General features: G+C 42.3%; 1 protein-coding gene and 1 long non-coding RNA gene across 2 annotated transcripts in view; one reads left to right on the plus strand and one right to left on the minus strand.

Annotated features, from left to right (window-relative positions):
- LOC140406749 (uncharacterized) overlaps nucleotides 1-11,203 on the minus strand; it is a 22,986-nt gene extending 11,783 nt beyond the window's left edge. The window contains exons 1-2 of the long non-coding RNA XR_011939274.1: nucleotides 10,941-11,203; nucleotides 9,930-10,002 (exon numbers count right to left, since the gene is read on the minus strand). This is a non-coding gene — a long non-coding RNA (uncharacterized lncRNA). The remainder of the gene's footprint in view (nucleotides 1-9,929; nucleotides 10,003-10,940) is intronic.
- A 1,175-nt stretch (nucleotides 11,204-12,378) lies between these two features.
- On the plus strand, nucleotides 12,379-14,369 carry LOC140406744 (uncharacterized). Its single transcript, XM_072494693.1, has 2 exons — nucleotides 12,379-12,429; nucleotides 12,752-14,369. The coding sequence occupies exon 2, from the start codon at nucleotides 12,753-12,755 to the stop codon at nucleotides 13,959-13,961; it is 1,209 nt and encodes a 402-aa protein (XP_072350794.1). The 5' UTR covers nucleotides 12,379-12,429; nucleotide 12,752; the 3' UTR covers nucleotides 13,962-14,369.
- Nucleotides 14,370-17,500: the final 3,131 nt, after the last annotated feature.

Below are 17,500 nucleotides of genomic sequence, written 5' to 3' on the forward strand. Positions count from 1 at the left end.
TCCCATATTAGAAAAATTATTCTTTAGTTCGAATAAATCAACAGACATTTCTGTACAAACGACAAATGACTGGGTAAGCTGGTATAAGACACGCGTTCTTGGTTGTACTTCAACCCTAACAAGGGTGGTCTCCTCGCTGCAAAGCCTTCCCAGCCACACGCTCAGACATTTAAACTATTTTGTAAAATATATTAAGTTTTATAATTTTAAGTAAACGAAACATATTCTTCTTGGGATACAAGTTTTAACCCTTATCCAACAACCCTTAACCCTTAGAAACCAATAGCACTACAACTTAACCCTAACCAACCCACTACTATCCCATATTAGAAAAATTATTCTTTAGTTCGAATAAATCAACAGACATTTCTGTACAAACGACAAATGACTGGGTAAGCTGGTATAAGACACGCGTTCTTGGTTGTACTTCAACCCTAACAAGGGTGGTCTCCTCGCTGCAAAGCCTTCCCAGCCACACGCTCAGACATTTAAGCTATTTCGTAAAATATATTAAGTTTTATAATTTTAAGTAAATGAAACATATTCTTCTTGGGATACAAGTTTTAACCCTTATCCAACAACCCTTAACCCTTAGAAACCAATAACACTACAACTTAACCCTAACCAACCCACTACTATCCCATATTAGAAAAATTATTCTTTAGTTCGAATAAATCAACAGACATTTCTGTACAAACGACAAATGACTGGGTAAGCTGGTATAAGACACGCGTTTTTGGTTGTACTTCAACCCTAACAAGGGTGGTCTCCTCACGGCAAAGCCTTTCCACCTACATACCTGATCATATAAGAGATTCAGAATAATCATGAATTGAATATATATTTTAATTCATTTTAAGACATATTTTTTTTGGGATATTAGTTCTAACTCTTATCCAAAACATTAACCCAATAACTTTACACATTTATAATACACTTCATTCCTCACTTTTTCCTTTATCAAACTATAGTCAAGACGAAAACTGCAAATTCTATACAGTCCACAACCCTAACCCAAACTCCATAAAGAGTGACCTTTTTTATTAAATTTTTTTTCTCTCCCCTATTCTCTTATTCTTATATCTATCCTACAAACCTTCATATTTCTAGCCCTATCCATAATCTTCCCTGACACTATCCTCACTTTTATAAGGTTACCCTTCTGTCCAGAATCCGGAATCCTAACCCTAACCCTAACCCTAAACCTAACCCTAACCCTAACCTAAACCCTAACCTTAAACCCTAACCCTAATTTGGTGTCGTTTTACTAACCCTAACCCTAACCCTAAACCCTAACCCTAACCCCTAAACCCTAACCCCTAACCCCAAACCCTAAACCCTAACCCTAACCCCTAAACCCTAAACCCAACCCTAAACCCAACCCTAACCCTAAACCCTAACCCTAAACCCAAACCCTTAACCCTAACCCCTAAACCCTACACATTTACAATTTTAAATAATCTTTCATCCCAACCTTCTTATATAACTACAATCTAATCTTCGCTGCTCACGTACTATTTTCCAACTTGTTTTTATTTTAAATTTTTAAATATTTTCTCAGTTCCGTGAAACAAGATGACGTAAAATCCTATGCGGAAAAGAATGTTGAACGTGCGCCAGTAAAGTGGCAGACGCTTCGGCGCTGTATCCCTTATTGGGTGCAGAAAAAAAAGGGTAACCACCCATCTGTCCGTAACCCGGAATCCTAACCTTGACGAGTGCCACGTATAACATTAACTTGTTCCAAGTAGTGTCATAATACACGTTTTTTTTTTTTTTTTTTTTTTTTTTTTTTTTTTTTTTTTTTTTTTGATTCTTATATCTATCCTACAAATCTTCATATTCCTAGCCCTATCCATAATCTTCCCTGGCACTATCCTCACTTTTATAAGGACACCCTTCTGTCCGTAACCCGGAATCCTAACCCTAACCCCTAAACCCTAACCCCTAAACCCTAACCCTAAACCTAACCCTACCCCTCTCCTCCCCATAACCTTACAGGTTCTTTCTCCTCCCCACAACTCAACCTTACCAGACACCCCCTCCACCCCACAACTCAACCTCATAAATCCCAACTCATCCCCACAATTCAACCTCATAGGCCCCCTCTCTTCCCCATAACTCAACCTCAGTTACTTTCTCCACCCCACAATTAAACTTCGCCAGACCCCCCTTCCTCCCCACAATTCAACCTCACAGGCCCCAACTTCTCCCCACAACTCAACCTCATACGCCCCTTCTCCTCACCCATAGCTCAACCTAACAGATCCTTCCTTCTCCCCACAACTCAACCTCACCAGACCCCCCTTCCTCCTCAGAATTTAGCCTCACAACCCCCAACTCCTCCCCACAATTCAACCCCATAGGTCCCCTCTCCTCCCCACAATTCAACCTCGCGCGATCTTTCTCTTCCCCACAACTCAACCGAACCAGACCCCCCTTCCTCCCCACAACTCAACCTCATAGGCCCTAACTCCTCCCCATAACTAAACCTCACAGGTCCTTCCTCCTTCTGACAACTCAACCTCACCAGACCACCCCTTCCTCCCTACAACCCAACCCCATAGACCCCAAATCCTCCCCACAACTCTATCTCATAGGTCCTTTCTCTTCCCCACAACCCAACCTCACCAGACCACCTTCCTCCCTACAACTTAACCTCACAAGCCCCAACTCCTCTCCACAACTCAACCTCATAAGTCCCCTCTCCTCCCATAACTCAACCTCACAGATCCGTTCTCCTACCCACAACTCAATCTCACCAGACCCCCCTTCCTGCCCACAACTCAACCTCACAGGCCCCAATTCTTCCCCACAACCCAACATTATAGGTCCCCTCTCCTCCCCACAACTCAACCTCACAGGTCCTTTCTCCTCCCCACAACTTAACCTCACCAGACCCCCCTTCCTCCCCACAACTCAACCTCATAAGTCCTTTCTCCTCCCCACAACTCAACCTCATAGGCCCCCCTTCCTCCCCACAACTCAACCTTACAGGCCCCAACTCCTTCCCACAACTCAACCCCATGGATCCCCTCTCCTTTCCACAATTTAACCTCACAGGTCCTTTCTCCTACCGACAACTCAACCTCACCAGACCCCCCTTCCTCCCCACAACTTAAACTTACACGCCCCTACTTCTCTCCACAACTAAATCTCATAGGTCACCTCTCCTTCCCATAACTCAACCTCACAGGTCCTTTCTCCTTCCCACAACTCAACCTCACCAGACCCTCCTTCCTCCTCACAACTCAACCTCGCAGACCATAACTGCTCCCCATAACTCAACCTCATGAATCCCCTCTTCTTCCCACAACTCAACCTCACAGGTCCTTCCTCCTCCTTATAACCCAACCTCACCAGTTTATTTATTTTTTTTCCCCCCACAACTTAACCTCATACACCACAACTCCTCCCCACAACTCAACCTTAGGTATTCTCCTCTCCTCCCCACAACTCAACCTCATAGATCCTTTCCCCTCCCCACAACTCAACCACACCAGACCCCCCTTCCTCCCCATAACTCAACCTCACAGGACCGAACTCCTACCCACAACTTAACCTCATAGGTCCCTTCTCCTCCCCACAACTCAACCTCACAGGTCCTTTCTCCTCCTTACAACTTAATCTCACCGGACCCCCCTTCCTCCCCACAACTCAATTTCATAGACCCCAACTCCTCACCACAACTCAACCCCATACGTCCCCGCTCCTCCCCACAACTCAATCTCACAGGTCTTTTCTCCTCCCCACAACTTAACCTTACCAGACCCCCCTTCCTTTCCACAACTTAACCTCATAGATCACCTCTCCTCCCCACAACTCAACCTCACAGGTCTTTTCTCCTCCCCACGAATCAACCTCACCAGATCCCCCTTCCTCCCCAAAACTCAACCTCACAAGTCCTTTTTGCTCCCCACAACTCAACCTCATAGGCTCCCTTTCCTCCCCACAACTCAACCTCACAGTTCCTTTCTCCTCCCCACAACTCAACCGTACCAGACCCCCCTTCCTCCCCACAACTCAACCTCACAGGTCCTAACTCCTCCCCACAAATTAACCTCATAAATCCCCTCTCTTCCCCACAACTCAACCTCACAGGCCCTTTCTCCTCCCCTCAGCTCAACCGCACCATACCCCCCTTCCTCCCCACAACTCAACCGCACCCGACCCCCTTTTCCTTCCCACATCTCAACCTCACAGGCCCCAACTCCTCCCCACAACTCAACCTGACAGGTCCTTTCTCTTCCCCACAACTCAACCTCATAGGTCCTTCTCCTCCCCACAATTCAACCGTACCAGACCCCCCTTCCTCCCCACAACTCAACCTCACAGGCCCCAACTCCTCTCCACAACTCAACTTCATAAGTCCCCTCTCCTCCCACAACTCAACCTCACAGATCCTTTCTTCTCCACACAACTCAACCTCGCCAGACCTCCCTTCTTCCCCATTACTCAACCTCACAGACCCCAACTCCTCCCCACAACTCAACCTCACAGTCCCCCTCTCCTCCCCATAACTCAACCTCACAAGTCCTTTCTCCTCCCCACAACTCAACCTCACCAGACCCCCCCTTCCTCCCCACAACTCAACCTCACAGGCCCCAACTCTTCCCCACAACTCAACCTTATAGGTCCCCTCTCTTCCCCACAATTCGACCTCACAGGTCCTTTCTTCTCCCCACAACCCAACCTCACTAGACGCCTCTTCCTCCCCACAACTCAACCTCACAGGTCCCAACTCCTCTCCACAACTCAATCTCAGAGGTCCCCTCTCCTCTCCACAACTAAACCTGATAGATTACCTCTCCTTCCCACAACTTAACCTCACAGGTCCTCTCTCCTCCCCACATACTCAACCTCACCAGACCCCCCTTCTTCCCCATAACTCAACCTCATAGGCCCCAACTCCCCCCCACAACTCAACCTCATAGATTCCCTCTCGTCCCCACAACTCAACCTCACAAGTCCTTTCTCCTTCCTACAACTCAATGCTCACCCGACCCTCCTTCCTCCCCACAACTCAACCTCATAGTTCCCCTCTCCTCCCCACAACTCAACTTCACAGGTCCTTTCTTTTCCCCCCCCCCCCACAACTCAACCTCACCAAACCCCCTTTCTCCCCACAACTCAACCTCACAGGTCCTTTCTCCTACCCACAACTCAAACTCACCAGACCCCCTTTCTCCCCACGACTCAATCTCACAAGCCCCAATTCCTCCCCACAACTCAAACTTATAGATTCCCTCTCCTCCCCACAACTGAACCTCACAAGTCCTTTCTCCTCCCCACAACTCAACCTCACCAGACCCTCCTTCCTCCCCACAATTCAACCTCGCAGGCCATAACTGCTCCCCATAACTCAACCTCATAGATCCCCTCTTCTTCCCACAACTCAACCTCACAGGTCCTTTCTCCTCCCTATAACCCAATCTCACCAGTTTATTTTTTTTCCCCCCACAACTCAACTTCATAGACCACAACTCCTCCCCACAACTCAACCTCAGGGATTCCCCTCTCCTCCCCATAACTCAACCTCATGGATCCTTTCTCCTCCCCACAACTCCACTGCATCAGAACCCCCTTTCCTCCCCATAACTCAACCTCACAGGACCCAACTCCTCCCCACAACTCAACTTCATAGGTCCTCTCTCCTCCCCACAACTCAACCTCATAGGTCTTTCTTCCTCCCCACAATCTTAACCTCACCAGACCCCCCTTCCTCCCCACAACACATACCTTACAGGCCCCAACTCCTCTCCACAACTAAATTTCATAGGCCACCTCTCCTTCCCACAACTCAACCTCACAGGTCCTCTCTCCTCCCCACAACTCAACTTTACCAGATCCCCCTTCTTCCCCACAACTCAACCTCACTGGTCCTAACTCCTCCCCACAAATTAACCTCATGAATCCCCCCCTCCTCCCCACAACTCAACCTCATAAGTCCTTTCTCCTCCCCACAACCCAACCTCACCAGACCCCCCTTCCTCCCCACAACTCAACCTCACTGGTCCTAACTCCTCCCCACAAATTAACCTCATAAATCCCCTCTCTTCCCCACAACTCAAACTCACGGGCCCTTTCTCCTCGCCTTAACTCAACCGCACCACACCCCCCTTCCTCCCCACAACTCAACCTCACCCGACCCCCTTTCCTCCCCACATCTCAACTTCACAGGCCCCAACTCCTCCCCACAACTCAACCTCACAGTTCCTTTCTCTTCCCCACAACTCAACCTCATAGGTCCTTTCTCCTCCCCACAATTCAACCGCACCAGATCCCCCTTCCTCCCCACAACTCAACCTCACAGGCCCCAACTCCCCTCCACAACTCAACTTCATAAATCCCCTCTCCTCCCACAACTTAACCTCACAAGTCATTTCTCTTCCCCACAACTCAACCTCACCAGAGCCCCCTCCCCTACAACTCAATCTCACAGGTCCTTTCTCCTCCCCACAACTTAACCTTACCAGACCCCCCTTCCTCCCCACAATTCAACCTCACAGACCCCAACTTCTCCCCACAACTCAACCTCATAAGTCCTCTCTCCTCCCCACAACTCAACCTCATAGGTCCTTTCTCCTCCCCACAATTCAACCGCACCAGATCCCCCTTCCTCCCCACAACTCAACCTTACAGGCCCCAACCCTTCCCCACAACTCAACCTTATAGGTCCCCTCTCCTCCCCACAATTCGACCTCATAGGTCCTTTCTCCTCCCCACAACCCAACCTCACTAGACCCCTCTTCCTCCCCACAACTCAACCTCACAGGTCCCAACTCCTCTCCACAACTCAATCTCAGAGGTCCCCTCTCCTCTCCACAACTAAACCTGATAGATCACCTCTCCTTCCCACAACTTAACCTCACAGGTCCTCTCTCCTCCCTACATACTCAACCTCACCAGACCCCACTTCTTCCCCATAATTCAACCTCATCGGCCCCAGCTCCCCCCCACAACTCAACCTCATAGATTCCCTCTCGTCCCCACAACTCAACCTCACAAGTCCTTTCTCCTTCCTACAACTCAAGTTCACCCGACCCCCCTTCCTCACCACAACTCAACCTCATAGTTCCCCTCTCCTCCCCACAACTTAACTTCACAGGTCCTTTCTCCCCCCCACAACTCAACCTCACCAGACCCCCTTTCTCCCCACAACTCAACCTCACAGGTCCTTTCTTCCTCCACACAACTTAACCTCACCAGACCCCCCTTCCTCCCCACAACACATACCTCACAGGCCCCAATTTTCCCCCCCACAATTTAACCTCATAGGTCCTTTCTCTTCCCCACAACTCAACCTTACCAGACCCCCTTCCTCCCCACAACTCAACCTCACAGTTCCTTTCTCCTCCCCACAATTCAACCTTACTAGACCCCCCCTTCCTCCCTACAACTTAACCTCACAGGCCCCAACTCCTCCCCACAACTCAACCTCATAGGTCCCCTCTTCTCCCACAACTTAACCTCAAGTCCTTTCTCCTCCCCACAACTTATACCACACCAGACCCCCCTTCCTCCCCACAACTCAACCTCATAGACCCCAACTCCTCCCCACAACTCAACCTCATAGGTCCCCTTTCCTCCCCACAATTCAACCTCATACATCCCTTCTCCTCCCCACAACTTATACCACACCAGACCCCCCTTCCTCCCCAAAACTCAACCTCACAGGCCCCAACTCCTCCCCACAACTTAACCTCATAGACACCCTCTCCTCCCACTATTTAACCTCACAGATCCTTTCTCCTCCACATAACTCGACCTCACCGGAGCCCCCCCTTTTTTTCCCACAACTCAACCTTATAGACCCCAACTCCTCCCCACAATTCAACATCATAGATGCACTCTCCTCTCCACAATTCAAACTCAAGGGTCCTTTCTCCTCCCCACAACTCATCCTCACAAAACCACCCTTCCTTCCCACAACTTAACCTTACAGGCCCCAACTCCTCCACACAACTCAACCTCATAGGCCCCAACTCCCCACCACAACTCAACCTCATAGGTCCCCTCTCTTCCCCAGAACTCAACCTCACAAGTCCTTTCTCCTCCCCACAACTTAACCTCACCAGATCCCCTTTCCTCCCCACAACTCAACCTTACAGGCCCCAACTCCTCCACACAACTCAACCTCATAGGCCCCAACTCCTCACCACAACTCAACCTCATAGGTCCCCTCTCTTCCCCAGAACTCAACCTCACAAGTCCTTTCTCCTCCCCACAACTTAACCTCACCAGATCCCCTTTCCTTCCCACAACTCAACCTTACAGGCCCCAACTCCTCCACACAACTCAACCTCATAGGCCCCAACTCCTCACCACAACTCAACCTCATACGTCCCCTCTCTTCCCCAGAACTCAACCTCACAAGTCCTTTCTCCTCCCCACAACTTAACCTCACCAGACCCCCCTTCCTTCCCACAACTCAACCTCACAGGCCCCAACTACTCACCACAACTCAACCTCATAGGTCCACTCTCCTCCCTACAATTCAACCTCACAAGCCCTTTCTCCTCCCCACAACTTAACCTCACCAGACCCCCCTTCCTCCCCACAACTCAACCCCACAGGCTCCAACTCCTACCCACAACTCAACCTCATAGGTCCTCTCTCTTCCCCAGAACTCAAACTCGCAAGTCCTTTCTCCTCCCCACAACTTAACCTCACCAGACCTCACAGACCCCAACTCCTCCCCACATCTCAATCTCATAGATCCCCCCTCCTCCCCACAACTCAACCTCACAGGTTCATTCTCCTCCCTACAACTCAACCTTACTAGACTCCCCTTCCTCCCCACAACTCACCTCACAGGCCCAAACCCCTCCCCACAACTCAACCTCATAGTTCCCCTTTCCTCCCCACAACTCAACCTCACAGGTCCTTTCTTCTCCCCACAACTCAACCTCACAGGTCCTTTCTTCTCCCCACAACTCAACCTCACCATACTCCCCTTCCTCCCCACAACTTAACCTCAACTACTCCCCTTCCTCCCCACAACTCAACCTCATAGATCCCCTCTCCTTCCCACAACTCAACCTCACAGGTCCTTTCTCCTCCCTACAACTTAACCTCACATACCCCCTCTTCTCCCCACAACTCAATTTCACAGACCCCCCTTCCTATCCACAACTTAACTACACAGACCCCCCCTCCTCCCCACAACTTAACCTTATAGGACTCCCCTTTTCCCCACAACTCAACCTTACAGGCCCCCCTTCCTTCCCACAATTCAACCTCACAAGATCCCCCTCCTCCCTACAACTTAATCTCACAGACCCTCCCCCTCCTCCCCACAACTCAACTTTACAGAACCCCCCCCCTCCCCATATTTTAATCTTATAGGGCCCCCCTTCTCCCCACGACTTAATCTCACAAGCCCCCTTCCTCCCCACAACTCAACCTCACAGACCCCCCTCCTCCCTACAACCCCCCCTCTCCACAACTCAACCTCACAGTTCCCCTTCCTCCCCACAACACAACCTCATAAGCCCCTCTTCTCCCCACAACTCAACCTCACAGACCTTTTTCCTCCCCACACCTCAACCTCACAAACCCCCCCCCTCCTCCCCACAACTCAACCTCATAGGCCTCCCTCCTCCCCACAACTCAACCTCACAGGCCCCTTTTCTCTCCCCCACATACCCCCTCATTCACAAACAGCCTACCCCTCCACAAACCCTGTTCCCCACTAAACCGTTTGCCCCCCTACATAAATCATGAAGCTTTAAACCCTGTTTAAATAAAATGATAACTATTCCCAGTTAGTTACATTAGGCAAGTTTTTAATAATTAGAAAATGATCTTTCTCCCTCACATATTTCTGATAATATTCCACCCTTTAATAAGCACAACCACCTCTAACAGATTGTATAAGTGCACATATTATTCAGTTTATGTGTATAATAATATCAAGACACACTTACACAATCCAAAGGACCTTGCTTTTCTCGAATCTTCCTAGTCCAGAATTATACGGGTCCACATACTGTACGGAACCTACAAAAAAATACACATTTCCATAAAGGACAAATATTTTCTGGAAAAACATTGGTTTATATTGTTAACCAAGTTTTTCTTCCCCCCATTACCCCTATATTATCCATTAACACTTCATCCTTGATTGACATAGTCCTGTCCTTAAAAAAAACCCTTGTCCTAACCATAGAAGCCCCTTCCCTCATCTGGGAACTCCTCCTACAGTAGAAACTTCCCTCATCCAACCTTCTCCCTCTACTCCAGCCCGGTCCAAAGCTTACCCATCACTCAAACCTAGTATGCACCCTCCACCCCAACCTTCCCATCCCCTCTACCAAAAGTAAAACCCCTCATTTTGCTTACAACCCCCACCTCGAAACTCCTATAAAAAACTTTGCAAAAAAACCCACCACGACCCACCCCAACAACCAATCACATCCCCCAGTTCTCTCCATAAAACTCCTTTCCATACAAACCCCAGATTTTTTTAAAAAAAACTTTCCCCAAATAATATTTCTCCCTTCCCCTTTAAATATTCATACCATGAAAGGACTAAGATTTATAAAAAATGTTTTTAAAAAAAGAATAATAGCTCATAAGGACCAATTCACTGACTTTTTTCTCATAATTACTACTACAGGTCTTAACTGACGGTTTTTAAACTGACTGCAACACAGACACACATACCTGCTTTTCCCGTTTCACCAGTCACGCTGCGCACCCGACATAAATCCTCCGATATAAAATCTTTCAAACTAATTTTTCATAACGCAGTTCAGTATATAATTGATAGACACTATCCCCCTTTGTTTTATCTTCATAAAGTATAATTAATAAATCCAAAGATCTTCCATAAAACGAAGGTTTTGTTTTAAAAAAATAAACCCGATCCGCCATTTTAACTCCAGCCGAATATAAATTTTCCAGTAAATATACGTCCTAACAGCTTTGTTACTAACCTCGAGTCACGAACAAAGTTGACAGACAAAAGACCTTACCATTCTGTCTTCTCACAACACAAATTACTTCATTAATAACTCGGACTATTATCGGCGATTTCAGCGGCCGCTGGCCACCCGCCATCTTGGTAAAGACAGTTTAAACCGGCAGCCGAGCTTTCCAAGTTCCTGTCACTGCCCATTAAAATCTTTACTAACACACTTTTCTTTAAACACACTTTCCTCAATTACATTCAAAAACTTAAACATTTCTTTACGGAACTCAACCCGCCAAATTATTCTTTTTAATATAAAAAAATATAAATTCCCAATTAAACTACACGAATTAGTTATATATAACGAATCAATGATCAGATATTAAAAAATCAAACCAATTTCTTGTTCGTTTTTAACATTTCATAAAGGATCTTAGGCTATTAGCATTTTTTTGTTAATATAGATAGGATTAAAATTTATTACATAAATATGTGCTGAAGATGGAGAGTGGGATATCGATGAGATGTGTGATTTGATATGATTTCCTTTGGCCAATACGTTTACCAAATTAAATCACATGTTAACCAACATTCATTTTGATGGTTTACAAGACAGTTTAAATGACAATCAAAGGAGATCAAAAAGATAAAAAGCATTTTAAAATAATTAATAGCTCCATATTAATATTACAAAATGTACAATTCCTAATTTAAATATGCTAATTCTTTCAGGTATGTTGACGTTTATGACATCACAGTTTTTTTTTAAAAAAAACGGTTTTATGCAGCTGTTACTGGCTGACAGTTGGTCAGAAGCTTCCAGACTCACTCCGGAGTAGGTTGCTTCACCAAATCCTCCATATTTCTACTACGTTTCAGAGAACATTTCTACTATTTTTGATTAATTCTGAGGTAAAACCATTTCAATAATTAATTACCTTTACCTAGTTAAAACTTTTTTTAAAAAAATCTTTTAAATAAGGATTTTTTTAATGGAATTTTTTTAATTTTTTTAAAAAAAAGTAAGATTTTTGATTTGGAAATTTGTGCTACACATTTAGTGAGAGGAAGGCTCTTAGTGGACGAAAAACAGTCCCCTGATGAGCAGTAATGTCTGCGAAACATGTCGGGACCATTGTTTGCCTACAAAATAGGTTTTAGTAGCCCACATAAAGATCTGTACTCTCTACTTCGATGCAGATAGCACAAAATTTTTTTAAAAAGTGGTTTTTCACAAAAAAATTTTCCTCATTTTTTAATAAAAAAGAAATAATTTTTTCAAAAATCTTTAACATTTTGTAATATCTACAAAGGAAGATTCCCATCGTGACATAGCAGAGGGCTAGTCCATCAACCAGTTCGTTTCTCTACACAACTCTCCAGGTAGCATTTTTTAATACAAATATTTTTAATAAAAGTAAATATAAAGTCTAACAAGGAATGATTCCTTCCACTAGATAGTCCACTATTAGACTACATTCAAATTTCAAAAATCTCAGCAAAACCACTCTCAGGTATGTTATAATTTGGGAATAATTCCCAAAAACTTTAAGGCTATTTTCCAGTCTCGCGCCTGGTCGATCTCGTGCTCTCTATCTTTATCACATTAACGTAGTTTGATATACAATAATAATTAAATTAATATAGATACAACAATTTTAAATGGTTTGTATTTTAGGTTACATTTATTCGGTTTTTCCTCAAAAAAAAAAAAAAAAAAAAAAAAAAAAAAAAAAAAAAAAAAAAAAAAAAAAAATTTCATCGATAACTAATGTTACTTACATATAAAGTATTTAAAATTATATAAGAAATTAACTCTTTCTGTTTTATTTTAAGGATGAATACCACCATCCTTTTCACTGAAGAAAATTTCGATTTACCAGCAACCAAAATAATGTACAAAATGCTGCAATATATGCATCACCTGACGTTAACAGAAGGGAACATCCCCAAATATATAAAAAAAGTATCCAATACATTAATCAATTCAATTCGACCCATAGGAGTTACCCCGCAAATTAGCTCAAAATTAATAATAAATGCAAATAATTGGGCTCAAACTACCCAAACAATTGTTATAGACCATTATAAAACACACCTAAAAAAATTACTTAACAAATTAGAAAAAGATTTTGGGAAGGAGCGGCCACAAGAGGCATTTGATATGGCAAAAAGGTGGTATAACAAAAATTTCAGACAAAATGCAAGATTCGAGATTATTGAAAAAACTCATAACTACATTTTTAATTCGAATATTAACATTTCACCTATAGACACAAAGGTAATTGACCCTCCGGAAACACAAGACATAAATTCGGATTTCGAATATGCAGCACTAAGTCACAATGACAATTTTACACCTATACCACAAATCCCAACTTATACCACACACTTCGATCTACTAACAACCCCAGTCCAGTCACAATCAAGTGACGACGTAACTGACAGTCCAATTATAAAAATAACCGACGTTAGACACATACCAAATAAAATTTTACCCACTACCACGAATGACGAGACCAAATATATTATATTACAACACCCCCATACATTTTACAAAAATAAAAAATGGTTCTTAATACCAAAAAAGTCTGCTCTAATTATAGGTGACTCCAATCTATCCACTATTAAAAATTGCCCCAACCCCAATATTCAATTGGACAGTTTCCCACGCGCAAAATTCATCCACATTACCTCCGTTTTACATAAATTAAAATCCTGTCCCATAATAAATACAATAATATTTTCCATAGGTATTTTCAACCGTACACAAACATCTACCACTGCTATTAAACAATTACAAATCCTATTAAAAATAGCCGCACAAAAATTCCCCAGAACTAAAATTTTCATCACAGAAATCAATTTTAGCCGCAAACTTCCAGAAAAACAAATCCGAACAATTGTCACTTTAAATGACTTTATTAGAAATAAATGTTATATCCCAAGCATATCAAATAAAGTTTTTACTGTTTCACACAATAATATAACCTGGACAGACGACACAGCCATGGCCATTCTTCACAATTGGTTACAATATATTTGAGGAAAAAAAAAAAAAAAAAAAAAAAAAAAAAAAAAAAAAAAAAAAAAAAAAAAAAAAATTAAATTACCCTAACTATACTTTAAAACTAACTATCGTCCATTTCTACCACCTTTTAGACATATACTGCAGTATCCATTTCTCCCCAAAAAACCTAGCTACTTTATATAGTAGTCTTAGGTAACAAACGGAGAATAAGAGTATCAAAAGTTTTTTTTCTTATGTAAACATTAAAATATGTATTGATATGTATATTATATTTGGTTTCCGTAAATATAAATGTTTATTGATAATTTAGTAAAAGTGTGAATAAAAATAATTATTTTTCCTAAAATATTTTATTAAAAATTGTCCAAGATTCTTAACTGTCATGTACTTGTACTTTCCTAATTATAAGTATATCTAACTTAAATATTTAATTTACAAAAAAAACATTTCTTTTCAAGGTAACCTGGATGTGGCGGTCATCACAAAATGAACAACAATACAATGAATCCCATTTATATCCGGACAAATACATTCATCCCAACCGTTAAAATAATTTTTAAAATGTTACAAAGTATGCACCAATTATCTATTCTTGAAGAGGACACCCCTACACACATTGTACAATTATCAAAGTCACTAATAGACTCAATAAAACCAGCAGGGTTAACTACTACAACAACAAATAGATTAACAATCAATGCAAACAATTGGGTTTATAACACTAAAGTTTTATTAATTCAACATTATAAAACAAACCTGAAAACATTATTTAATAAATTACAAAAAATTATCGATATAAATAGATGCGAGGAAGCTTTTTCAAAAGCTGTACAATGGCACAAAACAAAAGTTAAGAATAAATTCAGAACTAAAACAATCCAAAAAACAAAAGAATATATCTTGAACTTACAAAAGGTCTTAACATTGAAAGGATTAAAAACGACTACTTCTACAAAACAACAACAGGACAATCAACAAATTGCAGGATCACTTTCCGAACATACAGACATCTCAACACCAATAACATTACACAAAAAACAGCAAATACAAACACAAACAGTGCCAAGTACTTCTAAGAATTTAATTATGGAACACATAGTTTCATCCCCGTCATCTACACCGACATGTTCGAGTTTTCTAGGTCTTTTAAAAGCCCCTATCCAATCACTTACTTGGTCCTACAGAGCTGTTAGCCCAGAGATGGATAGACACAACCCTACACAGTCATTACAGACACACTCATCATCACCGGACACAACATTCCCCATGATACAAAAAGTAACTACAATATCTATGATACAACATCTTCACACAAATGACAAGAATGAAGATTGGCCATTTTTGCCACAAAAATCTACATTAATAATAGGAGATTCCAACCTCATGAAAATTAAACATTGTCCGGATCCAAACATACAATTCGACTGTTTTCCTGGAGCAAAATTTTCCCACATCAGTACTGTTCTAAACAAATTACAACCCTCTTCGAAAATACAAAAAGTGGTGTTATCAATTGGTATTGATAACCGCACACAAAAACCTTCCACTGCGATTAAACAACTCGAGATCCTATTGAATACTACAAAACAAAAATTCCCTAAAGCAGAGATTTTTATAGTTGAACTCAATTATAGTGCAAATCTCCCACAAGAACAGAAGAGGACCATCACAGCCTTGAACCAATACATTAACCAGCATTCTTTCATCCCAGCAATTCCGAATAGGTTTTTCCAGGTCCAGTTAGGTAACATTCATTGGACGGACGAAACAGCTATAGCTATACTAAATAATTGGTTAACACACTTACATGGCAATAAAACGAGCCTACAAGAAGAACCACTCAATCTTAACAATACAATAGTTAACATATCAAGTACATTCAAACTTACCATGATACAAGAAAAAATTTTAAACAAAGGATTAACGTTTGTCCCAGTACAAAAGCCAGATAATACACAAATTCAAATAGATCTTGAAAGCTTTTTCAGAAGAATTAAAATCCTCAGTTTTTTTGAATATGCAACATCAGATGACAAACAACCCTTCCTACCTCAATCAAATTGGAACCCACCAGAACAAAAAATAGACCCAGAAATAAAAAGTTTCATCCAAAAAATTAATTCAGACATCACAAAAATCAAACAAGTAAAAGACAAACAAAACTTAACGAGAATGGAACGACAAGCAATCAGGCAGCTTAAATCTAACTTAGATATCATCATAAAGCCAGCAGACAAAGGAAATAATATTGTTGTTATGGATCGACAACAGTATCTTTTTGAAGCTTATCGACAACTTAACAACAAGGAGTACTACACTAAGTTATCAACACCAATATACCATCAAACATATGACCAGATTACAGGCTTGATGGTACAATTACACAATTTACAGTATATTACTGAAAAACAATTGGAATATTTTACACAATTACAACCCTTACCACGAATATTTTATCTCCTCCCAAAAATACATAAAAATCCGGAAACATGGACAGTTCCACATAAAATTCCCCCAGGTAGACCCATAGTCTCAGACTGCGGGAGCGAATCATATAGAATTGCAGAGTACATAGACTCATTTCTAAACCCCTTAGCCCAAAAACATCCGAGCTACATCAAAGACACCTTTCATTTCGTTGAAATTGTTAGATCCCTAAATCTCACTTCTAAAACAATGTTATTCACTATGGACGTTGACAGTCTCTACACCAACATTGAGACGGATAGAGGAATTGAGGCGGTGAGGAATATTCTTAAGAGACATTGGCAACCCAATAGACCAGATGCAATCCTCGTCCAATTATTACACTTAGGCCTAACGAGAAATGACTTTCAATTTAATAATGAACATTATTTACAGATTAAAGGTACAGCAATGGGAAAGAAATTTGCACCGGCCTATGCCAATATTTACATGGCGGAATGGGAACAAACAGTCTTCAAAAAGTGCCCCAAAACACCACTATGCTATTATAGATATCTAGATGATATATGGGGTGTTTGGACACACACACAATTGGAGTTTGAACAATTTGTACAGATCCTCAACAACCATCACGCATCTATTAAAATGAAGGTCATTTCACATGAACACACAATAGATTTTTTGGACACCACGGTATACAAAGTTATAAAGGATAATGGAGAATACAAATTAGCTACTAAAGTCTTCTTTAAATCTACAGACACACATGCACTCCTACACACCAATAGCCATCACCCAAAACACGTTTTTCGGGGCCTCATCAAATCACAATTGATAAGGTTCCACCGTATTTGCTCAGAAAACTCAGATTTTGAGACTGCAGTAAATACTCTATTCACAGCCTTACAACATAGAGGTTACACAAAAAGATTCCTTAGATATATCAAATCAAACTTTCTAACAGAGTTACAGAATCCCCCCGGCAATAAAAATCTGTCCTCAAAAATACCTCTTGTTATACAATACAACAGTAAAACCACACAAATAAATAAACTGATCAAAAAACATTTTGAGAAACTCAAACAAGACGTTGTTCCATTAACCCAATGGAATATAGTCACTGCCTA

The sequence above is a fragment of the Scyliorhinus torazame genome, unplaced genomic scaffold (assembly GCF_047496885.1).
Source record: "Scyliorhinus torazame isolate Kashiwa2021f unplaced genomic scaffold, sScyTor2.1 scaffold_836, whole genome shotgun sequence".
NCBI lineage: Eukaryota > Metazoa > Chordata > Chondrichthyes > Carcharhiniformes > Scyliorhinidae > Scyliorhinus > Scyliorhinus torazame.